Source organism: Bombus vancouverensis, unplaced genomic scaffold (assembly GCF_051014615.1).
Source record: "Bombus vancouverensis nearcticus unplaced genomic scaffold, iyBomVanc1_principal scaffold0076, whole genome shotgun sequence".
NCBI classification, from domain to species: domain Eukaryota; kingdom Metazoa; phylum Arthropoda; class Insecta; order Hymenoptera; family Apidae; genus Bombus; species Bombus vancouverensis.
In genome coordinates, this window is record NW_027468967.1 from 171,816 (window position 1) to 190,089 (window position 18,274).

The following is an 18,274-nucleotide window of genomic DNA, read 5'->3' on the forward strand; positions in this document are numbered from 1 at the left end:
ATCCTTAGACACACCCCATTATAGTTTTCCTCTGTGGCATCATCGGGACGGGAAAGGCATTCTCGCTCGCGATCTCATTGATGAAAGGAGTAACTCTTTACGACCAGTGAATATTACGCGTCCGACTTAGATTTTGTGAGTACGTTCATCTATCATCCCGTCGACCGCGGATTCGTTATTGAACCTAGGATCATTGTCATTAGTTTCTCGAGTACCTAACTACCACGGTTACTTGTCCGGTTCTATAATAATCGTATTTGCACTAGTCAATGTCTTCTCTATTGCATAACGACAACGTGTAACCCAAACGAAGATTTGTTTCACACCCCTAACCCTAATTCTAATGTAAACCCGACATATATATATATAGAAAGAAAATGTTTATATTTATATGTATTATTATTATTTTTTTTTATTGTTAAAACCTTGTTTTATTTTAGGTTTTATGTACGTGTTATCGGTAAAAATAAATATCATGAATGCTACTTGAGTTATAATTATATACATATATGCATACGTATTGGTAAGTAGTATAGATGAGATTTGTTTTATTGTTATGAATATATAAGTATATATTATCAATAGGAATAGATATTACAAATATAGCTTGTCTTTGAATATATATATATGTGCGTGCAATGGTAAATACGACGACTCAATTTTATGAGTCACTTGCATTATCAATGAAAGTGAATGTCATAAATATCACCTATTTTACAACATACGTGTATATATATATTGGTGAACATAAGTGAAAATTATATGCATAGTTATGAATGTTGTTTGTTTACAGGTGGATAGCATCAGTACTTGGTTTCGTGGGTGGCGTACCAATACTTTACAGTTCCTCCGTGCGGATTGCTATTCATGTTCTTCCGTCCGTCGTTCAGAGAATGGTTGATGAGTTCGCCATCAGTTCTGTACACACATATAAAAATAGTTAATATATATATATATATATATCATTTATATAATTTTCTTTTGGATCTGTTCCCTTGTATGAATACTGTATCTTTGTATATAATATAATATATATAATATGTTATAATTATATTAGTTGTTATTTATTCCTTAACTCTCTCCCTTTTTCTTGTGTTTTTTTTCTTTTTTTTTATTAGTACCTAACATTGCTATTACGATGCCGTATTACATTGCATTAGCTGTTATTTGTATGTGCGCGCGACAAATTTTTCAACATGGTCGCTCGCGTGTCTCTTTGGTATGGCGTTGGTTTAATGTTAACAGTGACGTGTTGTTGAAATAACTAATTAATTGTTAATCACTATAATTTTATTTGGTAGTGTTCTGTAATATTGTTTTGTGTATTGCGTTATTATATTATTATAACACAGTTATTTCGTGTGGCATAACTTTATTCCTTTGCACTGAGTTCAATCATGTCTTGTCGCCAATATTCAGTTAGTCCATCTTGGTTAATTTCTAACCCATTTATGTGTTTATTGACCTTTCCTTATTTTCCCTATTAATTTATTATTGCATGTACTTGCTATTTGTTATTATTTTATGTAATGGAACAGTTCCTTATTAGTGATTAAAATTTATTTGTTAGATTAACATTGTCTGTAATTCTTTAGATTCTACTTATTTGATGCTGCGTCACTTACCTGGATCATTCCCACAACGTCGTCCAATTCTTCGATATGCCTTGGATACTTACTACGGTTGCCTTCAATCGTCTTATATCTGTGGCTATAAAGGTACTGTTTAATTTATTTGATTTAATACTACGTAGATTAATACATAATAAAATATCCTTTTACTTTCAATTAATCTATCTTAATTATTTTCTAACCACTTTCTACACTTATCAGCTATTTTATTTCTTCTTGTTAATCTGCGAAATTCATGCATGTACGCTTCCTTGTATGGTGATTAATTGTTCACGGGGTAAGTTGCACTTTCACTGTTTTAGTTATTCGTCGAACTAACACGTTTCACATTCAAACAGTAATTGGAGCACTCGTAATAAACTTCTTTTGTTTTCAGGTTTCCACTATCTGTGTTGTTCGACGAACAGTGCCATGCTTCCACAGTATTGTTATAACATTTAGTACTGTTGTATTTTGCATTAAGGCAATTGAAGTTAATTTGTTCATTTATTTTCAGCTGGTACATGATGTTCCGCAAACAGAGATCCATAACCTATTTTGCACGTAAACCTTCTTGTATGATGATTATTTGTTCACAAGGTAACTTTCACTTTCACTCTTTTAATTTTTATTGAATCAACACGTTGTATATTCAAACAATAATTGGAGTACACATGATAATTTTCCTTTTTCTTTTTCTTTTAGGTTTTCGCTATCTGTATTATTCGACGAACAGTGTCACACCCCCTTTTCATTCATCCACAATATAGTTATAACACTTAGTAACCTTGTATTTTGCACTGAGACAGTTGAAACTAATTTATTCACTTATTTTAGGTAGCTGTCATACATTATGCTCCACGAACAACGATCCATAACCTATACTTGCACGTACACTTTCTTGTATGTTGATCACTTGTTCACAAGGTAACTTTCACTTTCACTAGTTAATTGTTCATTGAGTTAACACGTTTTATATTTAAGCAATAATTGAAACACGTATAATAATTTTCCTTTTTCCTTTTAGGTGTTCGATATCTGTATTATTCGACGAACAGCACTATAACATATACTACCGCACTACGTTGCCCACTGAAATCGCTTTATTCATTGCTTATTTCGATTATACGCTAGTTTTAACTTGTTTAAATGCACCGTTCGCGGAATCCCTTTTACTTCGATCTTGACGTTTTGGTTCTGCAAGATTTCTAGCACTTTGTATGGTCCAGTATATTGATCGGAGAATTTTCCTTTACTGGGTTCTTTTAGTAAATATATCGAATCTCCTATTTTAAAATCTTGGGGGTTGATTCGTCGGTCGTAATATTCTTTTGATCTTAGTTTGGATTTTATCAAATTTTCTCTTGCCATTCGTTGTACGGTGTTAATTTTATCGAACAGATCTTCGAGATATTCTGCGTAAGTTGGTTCCATGTTCTCTTCGATTATTACTTCACCAGTAGGTTCTCTGGCTAGATGTCCAAAAACTAATTCGTGCGGGGAGAATTTCATTCCTTCGTGTACAGAGGTATTATCGGAAAACATAGCTAATTCTACCCATTCGTCCCAATTTTTGGAATTTTCAATGTATGATTTGAGATATTCTATCAGCACGTGGTGAGATCTTTCGATTGAACCGTTACTTTGTGGATGATATGCCGTCGTGGTATATTGTTTGATGCGGAATCTCTTTGCTACTTTCTTCATTAGTGAGGATGTAAAGTTCGTTCCTTGATCAGTGAGAATAGCTCTCGGTGACCCGAAACGACATATAAATCGCTTTACAAAAGCGTCCGCTATCTCGGCTGAAGAGATTCCTCCTAGTGGAATCCCGATTGAGCATTTTGTTAATAAGTCTTGGATAGTTAATATATATTCATTTCCCTTTTGCGTTTTTGGTAATGGACCTACAATATCCATACTAACCTTGTCGAACGCTTTACCTGGTGTGTCTGTAAGTACCATTGGTTGCTTTGCTTTTATTCTTGTGAGTTTCTTCAATTGACATTCCTTACATGTTCTTATGTAATCTTGAATTTCCTTTTTCATATTTTCCCAATAGTAATGTTGTCGTATTCTTTGATAAGTTTTTGTTATTCCTTTGTGTCCTGCTACGCTTGATTCATGTTTTTCTCGTATTATGTTGTTCCGCGCTTCCACAGGTGGTGTAATTACTTCCCCAGTGCAAATGGTGATGGTTAAGGTTTTTTCCATAAACATTTCCTTTAAGTTCCTGATTGTATATCGCCAGGGTATTTCCTCCAAGTTTCCTTTGCTAATGCTAAACGAAGTTAACTGTTTTTCATTTACTACGTCTAATAGAGATCTTAGCGAGTTTAATAAATTTTCTGGTGTTATTGGAATATTTCTATTTTCCTTTATCGGCAGGGATACAATGTATTTTCCAGAATCGTAATTCAATCTTGCTTTTTCTAACATTAAATCTTCATAACGAGGCAATTTTCCCGTTTCCTTCATTTCTAAGGCTCCTTTATCTATCGGATTGCCATGTATATCTATAAATACTACTTTATGGTCATTTACTCTTGCAATTGAGTCTCGGGTTTCTGAAATTTTTAGTTCCGCAATTATCGTAGGTCTCGTGTCCTTTTCTCGTTGTTGAATTAGTTCTGGAATTACAGTGGAGGTCTCTTTTTCGCTTGTTGTATCCGTGTCTTCTTTTTCTCGATTGGTTATTTCTCTATCTGTACTTACATCGGTTTCTGCTAATGCTTGGTCTAAATATTTTATAGGGGTTTCTTCTATTGTAAAATGTTTTCGGGTAAAACCCTTTCCTTGATTTTTAGAATCACTGGATTGAGGCAAGACGTGTGGTTTAGCTTCGAATATGGGAGAATCTTCGGTTGACGTATCCAGCTTAAATCTTTTTGAGACATGCGTATCCTTTTCTCGTTGTGGAGTTAGTTCTGGAATTACGGCGGAGGGTTCTTCTTCGCTTGTTGTGTCCATGCGCCTTTTTCCTTGATCAGTTATTTCTCTATTTGTGTTTACATCGAACTCGGTTAGCGCTTCGTCAAAATATTTTACGGGTGTTTCTTCCAGTGTAAGATGCTTTCGAGTAGAAATTTTTCCTTGTTTTGTAAGATCAGTGGATTGAGGCAAGACGCGTGGTTTAGCTTCGAATATGGGGGAGAGTCTTCCATTGACGTATCTATTTCGAATCTTTTTGAGACAGGATAGCGAATCGGTGAGACTTCCTCTCTCTTTCTGATTGGTAAACAAACTTCCGGAGGGTTCCTAGATAATGCGTCTGCGTTTGCGTTCGCCCTGCCTTCTTTGTATACAATATCAAATTCAAAGTCCGATAATTTTAAATTCCATTTCCAAATTCTGGAAGTAGGATCTTTGATAGAATGCATCCACACTAAAGGTTTATGATCGGTTACGATGGTAAACTTTCTTCCGTAAAGATACGGTCGGAAGTGCATTGCGCTGTAAACAATTGCCAGACACTCCTTTTCTATGGTAGAGTAGTTTTGTTCGGCGGAATTTAATAATCTTGAGGCATACGCAATCGGCAAATCCTTTCCGATTGGCCCTTGACTCAGTACACCGCTTATTGCATATCCTGATGCGTCTGTGGTAAGGTTAAAGGGTTTAGAAAAGTCTGGATATTGTAGAATGGGTTTCGTCATTAACGCTGTCTTTAAATTATTAAATGCATTTTCTTGATTTTCTGTCCATTTAAAGGGAGTGTCTTTCTTTAATAGTTGTGTCAATGGTTTCGCGACCTCGGAGAAATCGGGTATAAATCTTCTGTAATATCCTGCTAGTCCCAGAAATTGTTTGATATTTTTCGCCTTCTTTGGTCGTGGAAATTTTGATACGGCTTCGACTTTCTTTGGGTCGGGTTTCACGACATCCTCACTAATTATATGTCCTAAATAACTCACCTCGTGTCGTAAAAATTCGCACTTATCAGGTTGTAATCGTAATTTAGCTTTCCTCAGTCTTTCCATTAATTTATTAAATTTAATTTCGTGTTCTTGGAGAGACCTGGAATAAATCACTATGTCATCCAGATAGACGAATAGTTCTATTCCTTGCAGACCAGATAATACTGAGTTCATCAAACGTTGAAATGTTGCTGGGGCATTTTTTAATCCAAAGGGTGTCGAAAATGCCGTTTTGTGGGCATCCTCCTGTGACATACGGATCTGGTGAAAGCCTGATGCTAAGTCAAACGTGGAAAAATATTTTGCACTTCCTAATTGATCCAATATTTCTGTAATGTTGGGTAGTGGGAAGGCATCGCCAATCGTTTTATCGTTCAATTTTCTATAATCGATAACTAATCTCCAGCGTTTATTTCCTTGCGAATTGGGTTTTTTGGGCACAATCCATAACGGGGAGTTATATGGAGATATTGATGGTTCCACTACGTCCGTATCTAGTAATTCTTGAATCTGTCGATTTATCTCTTCTCGATGTATTGGTGGATATCGATACTGTTTAGTATTAATTGGTATATTATCCGTTGTAATTATTCTATGTTCTAGAACTTCAGTTGCTTCCAATGTATCTCCTGGAATATGAAATCTATCTTGATTATTACGAATCAACCTTTTAACATTTTCCTTTTCTTCTTCGTTCAAGTGTTCGAGTCGTAGTAACTCATTTATTTTTTCGTATCTACTTTCCTTCGATTTTAGAACTGTATTACACGCTGTCCTAGGAAGCGAGGAGGGATTTTCAAATTCTTTAATTACCATCGTCGGTGTTGTAAATTCGTAATCTCTTGAAGTAGTATTTATTACTCTTATATAGCCTTTTCCTTTATGATTCCTCACAACTGCATTTCCAAAATAGATTCCTTTGCTCGGCTCGATTCTTGGAATAAATCCCTCTTTTATCTCTGGATTAGCGATATTAATTGAACACGTTACTGAACTTCGCTTCGGTATAATTATTTTTTCTTTAGTATCGAAGGGAATATAAATATTTCCCCATTTGATGTGTTTTTCCTCATAATCTAAACGAGCTTTACAACCTGCAAAAAATTCGGATCCTAGGATTCCGTCTTGATCGATTAGCAATGAATCATCGACTACATGAAAAATAACCGGATGGCCCGCAACCTGTATTACCGTCTGCCCTAGGGAGACCAGGCTCGTTGCCGTAATTCCTCGCACTTCGATTGATTCCTTTTCGTCGATGATGGCTGAGTCGGGTAAAGCAGGTTTCTTGATAATATTGATTTCCGATCCAGAGTCTAATAATAAACTCGTCTTAGTTTTTAGATTTGGGGAAACTATTCGTGCAGTTGGGGTCGTTGGGGAATCGTTAAATTTTACTGAAATAATTCGGAGAGGTCGCCTTCCGAATCTGAATTCAACTCCTGATGATTTTCCTTCGCCGGTTGCTTGTGCTTCACTCTTTCCCTTTTGTCTTGAGATTCTGGATTCTCTGTCTGTGACCTTGTTTGGTTGTGGGATGACTCCCCCACAGTATTTAGTGGTTGTTCGTTCGATCTTATGGTCGGCGTTGCGTTCGCTCTGTCTCTTGTTATGGGTGGTGGAGTTGATCTCGCGGGGGTGGCTGCTCTTGTTCTGTTTGTTGCCGTCGGCGCCGGTCGCCTGGTTGCCGCCTGTACTCTTGGGCGATTCGGCGTATCGTTCCTTCGTGGCTCGCCCCATTCTCCCGAAGGACGTGTTTCGTTTCCCGATGGTCTCGAAGCATAGGGTACGATTAATCCGGCATCTACTCGGGCTTTAAATTTGTAACAGTCCTTCACTAAATGCCCGGGTTTTTTACAATAATTACACGTGATATTTTGTCTAGTAGTGTAGTATCGTGGACGAAAGGCCTGGGAAATATCGGACGAACTATGAACAGTGTCGCGAGAGCCGAGGCGCCGTCGGGCCCATCAATGTGTCATCGGTCTTTTCAAGTGCATAGTTTCGTGGAAAAGACCTACGTGACCCTGGCCACGAGCGTCTGCAGAACACGTGTGCGGTGGGCCTAGGAAAAGGGCAATAGAATGCGACAACAGTCAGTCGAGAAACAGAGTGCGAGTTGAGAAACAGAGTGCGAGCGGAGGAGCCGAGTGCGAGTCGAGCGGAGACGGAGGTTGCGAGTGGCGTTGCCGATAGAGTGTGGATTGCGCTGTTTTCTGTACGTTTGGTATGAATAGTTCAAGTTAAGCCACAATCGTCTTTTCTGTCTGATTAACATCTCTATTGTCCACTCTTTGTGAACATATTACATCACGATATTACAGTAGTATTCGAAAAATTCTGCGATGGAGGTACCGATCTTCGATCTTGGCGGTTGTTTCTGATATTGTTGTTAGTGTTCGAAGGACGTGCGTTGTCGCGTCTGTAATAGTTCGAGGGTGTCGGTCGATGGGGTCGCGTTCCGTCGGTTATTTGTCTCAATTCGTGCGTTGCTTTGACGGCTTGACGATATGCATCTTCTAAAGTATGGTACCCTGCTATTTTTACTCGTACATATACCTCGTTCGGAAGTCCTTTAACGAAAGCTTCTCTCGTTTCCCAATCTATAGTATCTTGGATATCGGGGGATATGATGCCGTAGTCGCCTCTTTCTCCATCCATTATTGCCAATCTAAGATTTCTAACGCGATCCATATAATCTAATATGTCTTCCCCGGGTCGTTGAAATATCGTTCCTAATTCCCCTTTATATTCGTTAAGAGATTTCTTTGGGCCGAATAGATCCTTTAATTTGCTTCCGAAATCGTTTAAACTCATTAATTCCGTGTCTTCGATGGCGAGGAACGCGTTTCCACGAAGCTTATTTACTAACAATTTTACTAATTGAGGTTCTTGATATCTGGGAATCATATTTCACAAGCTCTTAAAAAGTGGAATACCGATGGTCGATATCCGTCAAACACTGGCACCGATTCGATCGCGTCTTTTAGCTTAATTGGCTGGGTATGTCCACTCGTCTGGACCGTTTCTTGTTGCGTTGTCGGCGGCGATACGGGTGTTTTAGGTTCCTGTTTTAAGTTCGAATAAGCCGCTTTTTAGTTCGGCGAGTTTTGCACTCACATCGCGAAAGTTCGCATCCCATGCTTTAAGCTTTTCTGACAATGTCAAAACCATTTCTTCGTCCAACGATTCCACTACAGTCGCCATTGTTTCTTAAATATATATTTTATTGACAAGCGTGACAACTTTAATCTTCTATGGAGCGTATCGAACTGTTTAAACCAACTTTAATCCTCCGTGAAGCGGATCCCACCGCTGCCACCAGAAATTTAACTACTCTAATGTTACGTATCTATTTGTTTAAATCGATCAAATCTTAAGTTTAAATTTTACTGAAAAAATTTTTTTTTTTTTGTGTTTGAGTTTGAATTTAATCGGAAGGGAAATAAATTGAAATGATGTTATTGTGTATTTAATACTGATTTAGATTTCTAATTAATACGGTAGTTGCTGCCACCAGAAATAGTCTAAGGACTATTTCAAAATATTTTATTTTGATTATTTTCTTTTACGTTTAATGGGTAGCGTTGACTGACGCTTGATGCAACTGATAAACGAATTCCACTTTTCGGCTAACCTGCTATGCGCAGGGATACTGGCACGGGAGAGGATTAAAGCTGGGTACAATAAATATTTTTCCTCGTTGAACGGATTTTTATTTGGACGTAGGTATATATATATATATATATATATATATATATATATATATATATCTACTAATATATATATATATACATATATATATACATATATATATTTTATTAACTGGATATATATATTTTAGCGTTGCTGGATTGGATAGGAATGTGAGATTTTCGTTGTTTTATATAAATTTATTTTTACGTTTGACTTCTTCTTCTCTTTTAATTTCGCTGTAGTAATTTGCCGTTAGAACCGAAACTCAATTCATTTACTACGATGGATTCTGTTACCACGATTTTCTTGCCTTTTGAGTTTAATAATCGAGGATGATTCTAACGATCCTCTCTGTGTGGGACTCGTGTGATTTCGCAAGCCTTGCCCAAAGACGGGTAATATTTTACCAACAGTGGGAGGAGGAATGCGAAGATCGATGGGTGTTTTCGATAATCGAATTTGCACAAGCCAACGCAGCGAACGATCCTTTGATTAAATTTTCGAAGGGAAATTGTTCTGTTATTTCTCTCTTACAATCGCATGCAATGATGGCAAGAATATCCGGTTAATAGCAATGCCGGTATTGTTCTTAATTTTCGATTGACGATGTATTTAATAGTCCTTTCTGTGCGGGACTTGTGTGATTTCGCAAGCCTTGCCCAAAGACGGGTAATATTTTACCAACAATGGGAGGAGGAATGCGAAGATCAGTGGATGTTTGAGTAGCTGAAAACACCGTTCGCACAAGCCGACACAGCGGACAACTCCTTTGTTTAAAGTTTAAACAATGATTCTATCTTCAAAACCGTTCACGAGAATAAAACGAGATCGATGATAGGAAATTCTAATTCGATTCTCGTAGGCAACGAGATTTTCAGAGAAGAAGGAAATTTTCAAAATTAATTTTCTTACCTTGAGGAGTAGGTGCTGTCTGGTGCCATTACCTCAGCTGCTCCGGTGGTCGTCGAAGTTTTTGTTGGGTTTATTATTTGAACTCGAATATAGTTTACTATCAACTCTTACTTTATTTATCTATTTTAATACAGACTGAACAATTTACTAACTGGATTAATACCGCAATTACAATGCGCGTTTTGTCTAAGCGATGAAATGAGGACTTCAAAGATAAAATTTTCTTTTACTTAATCGCGACTCTCTTTTCTTTACCGAAAAACTAAAGACCCCGAAACGCAAAATATTATACAAAATTTCTAAACGCAATGATGAGCGCAATGAAGAACGTAATACGAATGATCCGTAATAACAATGAACACAAATTATAAAATGAACGCAAGAAGAATGAACGAAAATAATGAGCCGTAATAAGAATGTTCACCAGAATATTAATGAGCAAAAATACGAATGAACGCAAATTATAATGAACACAAGAAGAATGGACACTGCTCTAAGTTGCTTCGCTTATTTATAATGCCATCCCCCACGGGGTGGTGGTCCGCTGGGGGTACGCTTCCGTGGGAATCGGGATGTTGCAGTTTGGGTTTCTTGGAATCGTACGTGACAAAATGTAAATTCCGTATTTCGACTTAGTTTTTTTCGGTCCTGTGTTTCTGCTGAGCTAGCGTCTAGAAGATTTGAAGCATTCCACGCTGATCTAGTCCTTTCCGCGAGAGACTTCCACGTGCTGTACCGTGGGAATTACCGGTGTTTCTTCGGCGCGTGGAAGGGCTGGTGGCTGCAGCATCATTATCATTTCAGTGTTTGCTCGGGCAACACGCGCAACTCCGCTGCTCTCCCATAACAAGGACCTCCTCCTTCGAGTTGTTTTGCGTAAGTTTAGATATTTGCATATTATGGTTGTTTTTGTGATTTTGATCGTTTTTCCTTTTTGTTATTTCCCTAGGCTTCGGTGATCGACGTTCGAACAATGTTTGCGGAGTCATTTTCATCAGAGGTTCCTATCCAGACTTCCCTGGTACGTATTTAGTATTGTTTTTAGTCCGCTTGATTCGTCCTGTTTCGTTTTATTTAAAATATACTGTGTTGTTTTCAGCGCAAGCGAAAGAGGGATTCCGAAGAACCCATGGGCGACTCGGGAAGACCCAACAAACGCATGCGGCCCTGTGATAAACCACAAGTATCAGAGTGGTTGGAGGAACTATTCAACATTGGTGCTGAGGCCGTGTCGAAATTGAGCTTTGACGATTTGGTTACTTTTGATGAGAGTTTCTTCGATGCAGAGACCGTCGTATTGGAGTGGGAACCCCCTCTGGTTGAAATCGTTGATACCGATCGTTGTGTGAAAGTTCGTTTTGCAAATGAAATTCCCGAAGAGGTTTTGGAGGCACATCTTCGTCACCATGCTTCTGGGAGAAAGGGAATTTCCCCTGTTGTGCGTTATTGGTGTATGCGTGAGTTCAGCGAACTTTGTCCCGGAGCTCCTTGCTACGATTTTGATTTAGTATAGCTGCTTCAATTTCGTTGGTTCGCTGCTTGATGTTCCTTATTATTATTAATTTTTAGATGTATTTTGTTTTGTGTTCAATATATATATATATATATATATATATATATATATATATATATATATATGTCGGATCATCACTGGGAATGGGGTTGTGGGCGTCAAATGAATCTTCTCGAGGATTAGCCATTGATACAGTACACACAGGCGTAGTTTATTGCAATGATAGAATTATTACAGTCTTAACAGTTGATCACAGCGGTTCGGCACTCGCGACGCTAGTGACGATGTTCTCGGGCTCAATAACGAATCCGCGGCCAACGGGATGACGACAGAACGTTCACACAAAGTCTAAGTCTGAAAATAATCACTGATCGCGAAGGCGTTACTCCTTGATCGATGAGATCGCGAGCGAGAATGCCTTTCCTGTCCCGATGATGCCACAGAGGAAAACTATAATGGGGTGTGTCTAAGGACACGAGATCATCGGATTCGTCGAGAAAAGCCTTCGTTCAGAAAGTAAGGGAAATTGGCGTTGCTGCTAATTGGTCAATCTCTATATCGGTGGTTAGAAAAGGATGTTAGCCGCCCTCGAGGGAAAGTTGCTAGTGGGAGACGCCGTTCGTTAAAAAATATGTCTCCCCTATCTTCCCGTAGCTGGGACAAAGACTGTTTGTCTGTTTGAAGGACTTTAGTTAACTAAACCTTAAGATTTATTACGGGCCCTCGGGCTAGCCGAACATGTACTGCGGAGACGCATCGACATCTGGCAATCATCTTACTCGAAGAATAGGGTCTGCGTGTGGCGAGCCACGGGACAGAAACCGTTGGAATGTTTACTGTCGCGTGTCGCCACGAATATTTCTTTTAAGGAGAGCTATAGAATTACTCCGTACCTTGTTAGGCAAAACGTTCATCCCGTGACCGCGGCTACGTTCGGCGACTGACTGTCGCCTCGAGCCCAAGCTCATTATCACAATTCTCGAATAATTACAATCGGGTTGAATAACTACAATTGTTTGATTACAGCTATAGTAGACTCTAGGTTACAATGTTGCGGGGTTATCCAAAATTCCAAAGGCTCCGGTGTTCTTTTCATCTCCGACACGGCCATCCTGACTATCACACGTCCTCGTGTGTAACTAAAATATCGTATTTCTTACATTAGATTCGCTACAACCGACATTGTTTACGATTTAACTAAATGTCTAAGTAAGTCAAGGGTCCAGTGCAATAACAAAGTTTCGTTCGGAGGTTTGACAACAGAAAAATAAAAGAGAATAGGAATTTGTAATGTTATAACTTGTACTCAAAGTGTCAGGTGCGTTCTGTGAGTCGCCAGTCAGACCGTAATGACACAACAGATCATTTTCGATTTCGTACACTGGTGAACCTCAGTTTGTTGGATCATATTGCCACGTTGGGTGCATTACACCCAGAAAGTACGTAAGCCCACTCAACGGGTTACAACAAAAGCACGTAACCCCACTCAACGGATTACAACAAAAAGCATATCAACCCACTCAACGGGTTACAACAAAAGCACATCAACCCACTCAACGGGCTACAACAGAAACACATCAACCCACTCAACGGGTTACAACAAAAGCACATCAACCCACTCAACGGGTTACAACAAAAGCACATCAACCCACTCACCGGGTTACAACAAAAGCACATCAACCCACTCACCGGGTTACAACAAAAGCACATAAACCCACTCGGTGTATTACTATGACCACAACGCAGTGTTAATGATCCTCTGAGGTCAGTGTACTTGCATCGTTATTATCACCGCCGTCGTCATCACCGCAGACGTCTAACTCAGCAGGGACGCAACCTTCTGGCATCTTTCTCAGTCTGTCGTGTCTGTCCTTATATGATCGTTTGCCGTCTAAGGTCTTTAGGGTATATCTATCTCCTTCCAAAATCTCTGCTATTACGAACGGACCCCTGAATTTCGGATCTAACTTCGTCTGGTTCCGTTCCTCGTTCTTGCGTAATACGAAATCGCCAAGGTTGAACCTAACTATTTTAGCTTTGTTTTCGTCGAACCTATCCTTATCGTATTTGGCGCTTGCTTCTATATTCTTTATCGCCTGCTGTCTTACATGGGAGATATTTACCTCTCTTTCTTCGATACTGTCGGGTAGGGATAAGCCGTAGGGTCTCGCTGTTTTACCGATTAGTAGTTCCAACGGGCTTGACTTAGTCACGCGGTTGGTGGTACAATTCAAGGCTAGTTGTATTTCCCCGATCGCGTCTTGCCAGGACCGCCCGGTGGTTTCTATTGTTGTGAACATGTTTTTTAGCGTACTCATAATACGCTCTACCTGCCCGTTGGCCCTACTAGCTCCGGTCGCAATTAAATGGAGTTTTATGTGTTTACTTTGACAAAAGTCGCGAAATTCTTTGCCCGTAAAACATCTTCCCTGATCCGCTATTATCCGGCAGGGACTGCCGAACAAAAATATAGCGGACTTAAGCGCTTTAATGGTGTTAACGGAGTCTAACTTACGGGTATGGTGCAAATATACGAACTTGGTGAAGGCGTCGACCAACACAACGACGTATTCCTTCGAATCGTTTTTACCGCTTAGTTTGCCCGTTATGTCCATATGAACCGTATGCCAAGGTATACTGGTCTTAGGTATGGGGTGTAGTTCGGCTTGTACTCTACCCGAACTCGCCTTTGAAACTCGACAAGCATGACAGTTCTCTACGAATTTGCGAACATACTTCGCCATTCCTTCGAACCAGTAATACTCGTACAGTTTCTCAAGCGTTTTATCCCAACCTAAGTGCATAATGGACTGGTGCACATGGTTAATAACAGACCACCTAAACCCTCTCGGAACGATGGGCAGGCAGAGAGTTCTACCTTTTCTCTGTATTTTACGGTGAAGGGTGCCGGACCGTAACTCATACGTATTCGCGACATCTTCCGCGAGCTCTTCGTTCTGCAATTTATCGACGATCTCGGCAATTTGTGGGTCGCGACGTTGTTCCGCTAGTAGCCAATCGTCGGAGATTTCGGTTAGGTTAATTTCTTTCTCTACGATTTTGCTAAACGTACTGCGATCCAAGTCTACGGGATTTCGCGAAAAGAAATCTACGTGGGCCATTCGTTTACCTTCCCGGTACATAATGTCGAAGGTAAAAGTTTGCAGGTAAGCCCACCATCTGTAAACCCTGTCGTTCAAGTGTACCTTACTACTGGATGCTTTCAGGGAGTTGCAATCGGTGACGACGAGAAATTCTCGTCCGTGTAAGTAATGACGGAAGTGTTTGACGGCGTTTACAACCGCTAACGTTTCCAATTCGTAGGAATGATACCTAGATTCCGCAGGGCTAGTCCTTTTGCTATAATACTCCACTACTCGATTTTTGCCTTCGACCCTGTGCATTAGAATGGCTCCATATCCTTCCGAGCTAGCGTCCGTATGTAGTTCTATGGGGTAATTGGGGTCAAATATCATCAGAACCGGCGCGTCAGTCAGGACGGAAATTACCTTTTGTCTTATCTGTTCGTGCCTATCCGTCCAAGGTATATTCTTGTTACTCGAGGTAAGTGCGTACAGGGTTTTCATTACTTGTGAAAATTTGGGAATGAAGCTTCGGAAATAAGAGGCCAAACCTATGAATTGTCTAAGTTGTGTGACGGTCGACGGTGCAGGTAAAGAACTCAAGGCTTGTATTTTACCCGGGTTTGGACGGACTTCTCCGTTACGGATTACGTATCCCAAGTAGAGTACCGATGTCTTTAAAAAGGAGCATTTCGAAAAGTTAAAGGAGAATCCGGCTTTCACGAGGGTATCTAATACGGTGCTCAACCTTTCTAGAGCCTGATCTATTGAGTCGGCGATAATTAGGACGTCGTCCAAGTAAACAACAACGAACGAATACGCGAGGTCGCCTAAGGCGTTGAGAATGGCCCTTTGGAAAACGGATGGTGCGTTTTTCAAACCGAACGGCATAGTCACGTATTCGTATTGCCCGTCGGGTGTAACGAACGCCGTATATTCCGTCGAATTAGGATGAATGGGAATTTGATGGAATCCGCTTGCCATGTCCAGGCTAATGAAGTATCTCGCCTTCTGCAATCTCGCGATTTGATCCGCGATGAGGGGTAGGGGATACCGGTCCGCGACCGTATTTTTATTTAGTGCCCGAAAATCTACGCACAGTCTATCTGAGCCGTCTTTCTTCTTTACAAGTAAGACAGGGCTCGCGAACGGCGAGCTGCTCGGCCTCACGATTTTTGCTCTAATTAACTCGTCTATTCTCTCACGCACTATCCTACGCTCTTCTTCGCTAAGTCGGTAGGGGCTTCTTTGCACGGTAACATTAGGATCGATTAACCGTATTTCTAACTGGCCCGTGCTTACGCGAGTACGTGGGAAGCCCGTAATGAATGAATCTTTGAATTTCTCGAGGACAGAAATTAACCGACTTTTATCGTTGCCAACTACGTCAGTGTCAACCGCATTGATATTGATCTCGTCCTCGGAGGTTTTACTACAGGCATTAATAGTCTTCGTTTTACAAATATCGACGCTATTCCGTGTAATAGTTACATCAAAACCCTGGCTTAAGATCTCGCGGCCAATCATGATATCATAATGTAAGTGACTATCGGCCAGAACGTGGAAGGTTATCTCCAATGTAAAACAGTTAATGCGCACCGTAGATAAGATCTGGGAGGTACTCTTAACGCAGGTGTTTCCTATTCCTCGCATAACTACTATATCTGTCGTTCTCCTTCCGGAGAATTTCGGAGCGACAGATTCTCTAATTAATGAGCACTCGGCTCCGGAATCGAAGTAAAATGGGAACGACTCACCCAGATGACTTAGACTACCGGCTGGGGACTCCACCACGCAGGAGTTGACTTTACGCTCATCCTTGAGGCCTGGTCTACCGTCCCGTCGTGCCGGGCAGTTAGGTGCGATATGGCCTTCCGCATGACACCTGTAGCAGACCACCTTGGACGGTGCGGCCGGTCGGTTTCCTTCCTGGCGTCGTGCATCCCTCTGTTGTTCGCCCTGCATTCTCTTGCGGCAGTCCTTGATTCTGTGTCCGAGAGTACCACAGTAATGACACCTCGTCTGGTGGCCCGATAACTTGCGTCGCTTAGCTTCGGGTTCCGCCGGTGCATATCTCGGCGAAGATGTCGACTCTTCTTCGTAACAAAAGGGTCGCATTTCGCTCAGGAATTGGTCCTCCGTTCTGATATCGCTCGTGAGGGCCAGTCGTTTAAGACGTTGGTCGTGTGGAATTAATATGTAGAGAGTGACAGCGTTAAGTATTTCGTCTAGCGTAGAATGTTGCCACCGCATCTGCAGGAGAGAGCGGACACGGCCGGCAAACGCCCCCGTGGATTCGCCCGCTCCCCGCGGTTCCCTGGATACCTTGATTAACGATGAGGACGTCGTCTCTCGGCCACCGAACTGTGTAAGGAATCGTTCCTTAACTTTAGGCCAAGTAATTTCTCCGTTTCCCGTTGTTCGCGCCAGCCAATGTGCTGCAGAACCCTGTAGAGAGTCACATAAGGCAGAGTATAGCGCGCCACCTCGCAGGGGGTTGTCCTCCATGGCCATACTAACAGCCGCGCACCATGCGGCTGGGTCGGCGCCTGCGACTTCTGGGTTAAAATGTGGGAATTTGGTGATTCCCGTATTTGGTCGTTGCATTAGCGTATGCATCAGGTTGCTCATGGCAGCGACCTGCCCTTCCAGCGTTCGCAACCGTTCGAATCCCACTTCTGATGTCGGATCATCACTGGGAATGGGGTTGTGGGCGTCAAATGAATCTTCTCGAGGATTAGCCATTGATACAGTACACACAGGCGTAGTTTATTGCAATGATAGAATTATTACAGTCTTAACAGTTGATCACAGCGGTTCGGCACTCGCGACGCTAGTGACGATGTTCTCGGGCTCAATAACGAATCCGCGGCCAACGGGATGACGACAGAACGTTCACACAAAGTCTAAGTCTGAAAATAATCACTGATCGCGAAGGCGTTACTCCTTGATCGATGAGATCGCGAGCGAGAATGCCTTTCCTGTCCCGATGATGCCACAGAGGAAAACTATAATGGGGTGTGTCTAAGGACACGAGATCATCGGATTCGTCGAGAAAAGCCTTCGTTCAGAAAGTAAGGGAAATTGGCGTTGCTGCTAATTGGTCAATCTCTATATCGGTGGTTAGAAAAGGATGTTAGCCGCCCTCGAGGGAAAGTTGCTAGTGGGAGACGCCGTTCGTTAAAAAATATGTCTCCCCTATCTTCCCGTAGCTGGGACAAAGACTGTTTGTCTGTTTGAAGGACTTTAGTTAACTAAACCTTAAGATTTATTACGGGCCCTCGGGCTAGCCGAACATGTACTGCGGAGACGCATCGACATCTGGCAATCATCTTACTCGAAGAATAGGGTCTGCGTGTGGCGAGCCACGGGACAGAAACCGTTGGAATGTTTACTGTCGCGTGTCGCCACGAATATTTCTTTTAAGGAGAGCTATAGAATTACTCCGTACCTTGTTAGGCAAAACGTTCATCCCGTGACCGCGGCTACGTTCGGCGACTGACTGTCGCCTCGAGCCCAAGCTCATTATCACAATTCTCGAAT

The 18,274-nt window shown here is 41.1% G+C and overlaps 1 protein-coding gene and 1 long non-coding RNA gene across 2 annotated transcripts; one reads left to right on the forward strand and one right to left on the reverse strand.

The window, feature by feature from the left end:
* Nucleotides 1-9,690: 9,690 nt before the first annotated feature.
* LOC143305037 (uncharacterized) lies at nucleotides 9,691-11,750 on the forward strand. The gene is made up of 3 exons (XM_076627611.1): nucleotides 9,691-11,011; nucleotides 11,085-11,156; nucleotides 11,235-11,750. The coding sequence occupies exons 2-3, from the start codon at nucleotides 11,109-11,111 to the stop codon at nucleotides 11,646-11,648; spliced, it is 462 nt and encodes a 153-aa protein (XP_076483726.1). The 5' UTR covers nucleotides 9,691-11,011; nucleotides 11,085-11,108; the 3' UTR covers nucleotides 11,649-11,750.
* A 77-nt stretch (nucleotides 11,751-11,827) lies between these two features.
* LOC143305038 (uncharacterized) lies at nucleotides 11,828-16,689 on the reverse strand. Its single transcript, XR_013061718.1, has 2 exons — nucleotides 16,489-16,689; nucleotides 11,828-12,787 (listed from the first exon to the last, which is right to left on the reverse strand). It is a non-coding gene; the product is annotated as an uncharacterized LOC143305038 (long non-coding RNA).
* Between the last annotated feature and the right edge of the window lie 1,585 nt (nucleotides 16,690-18,274).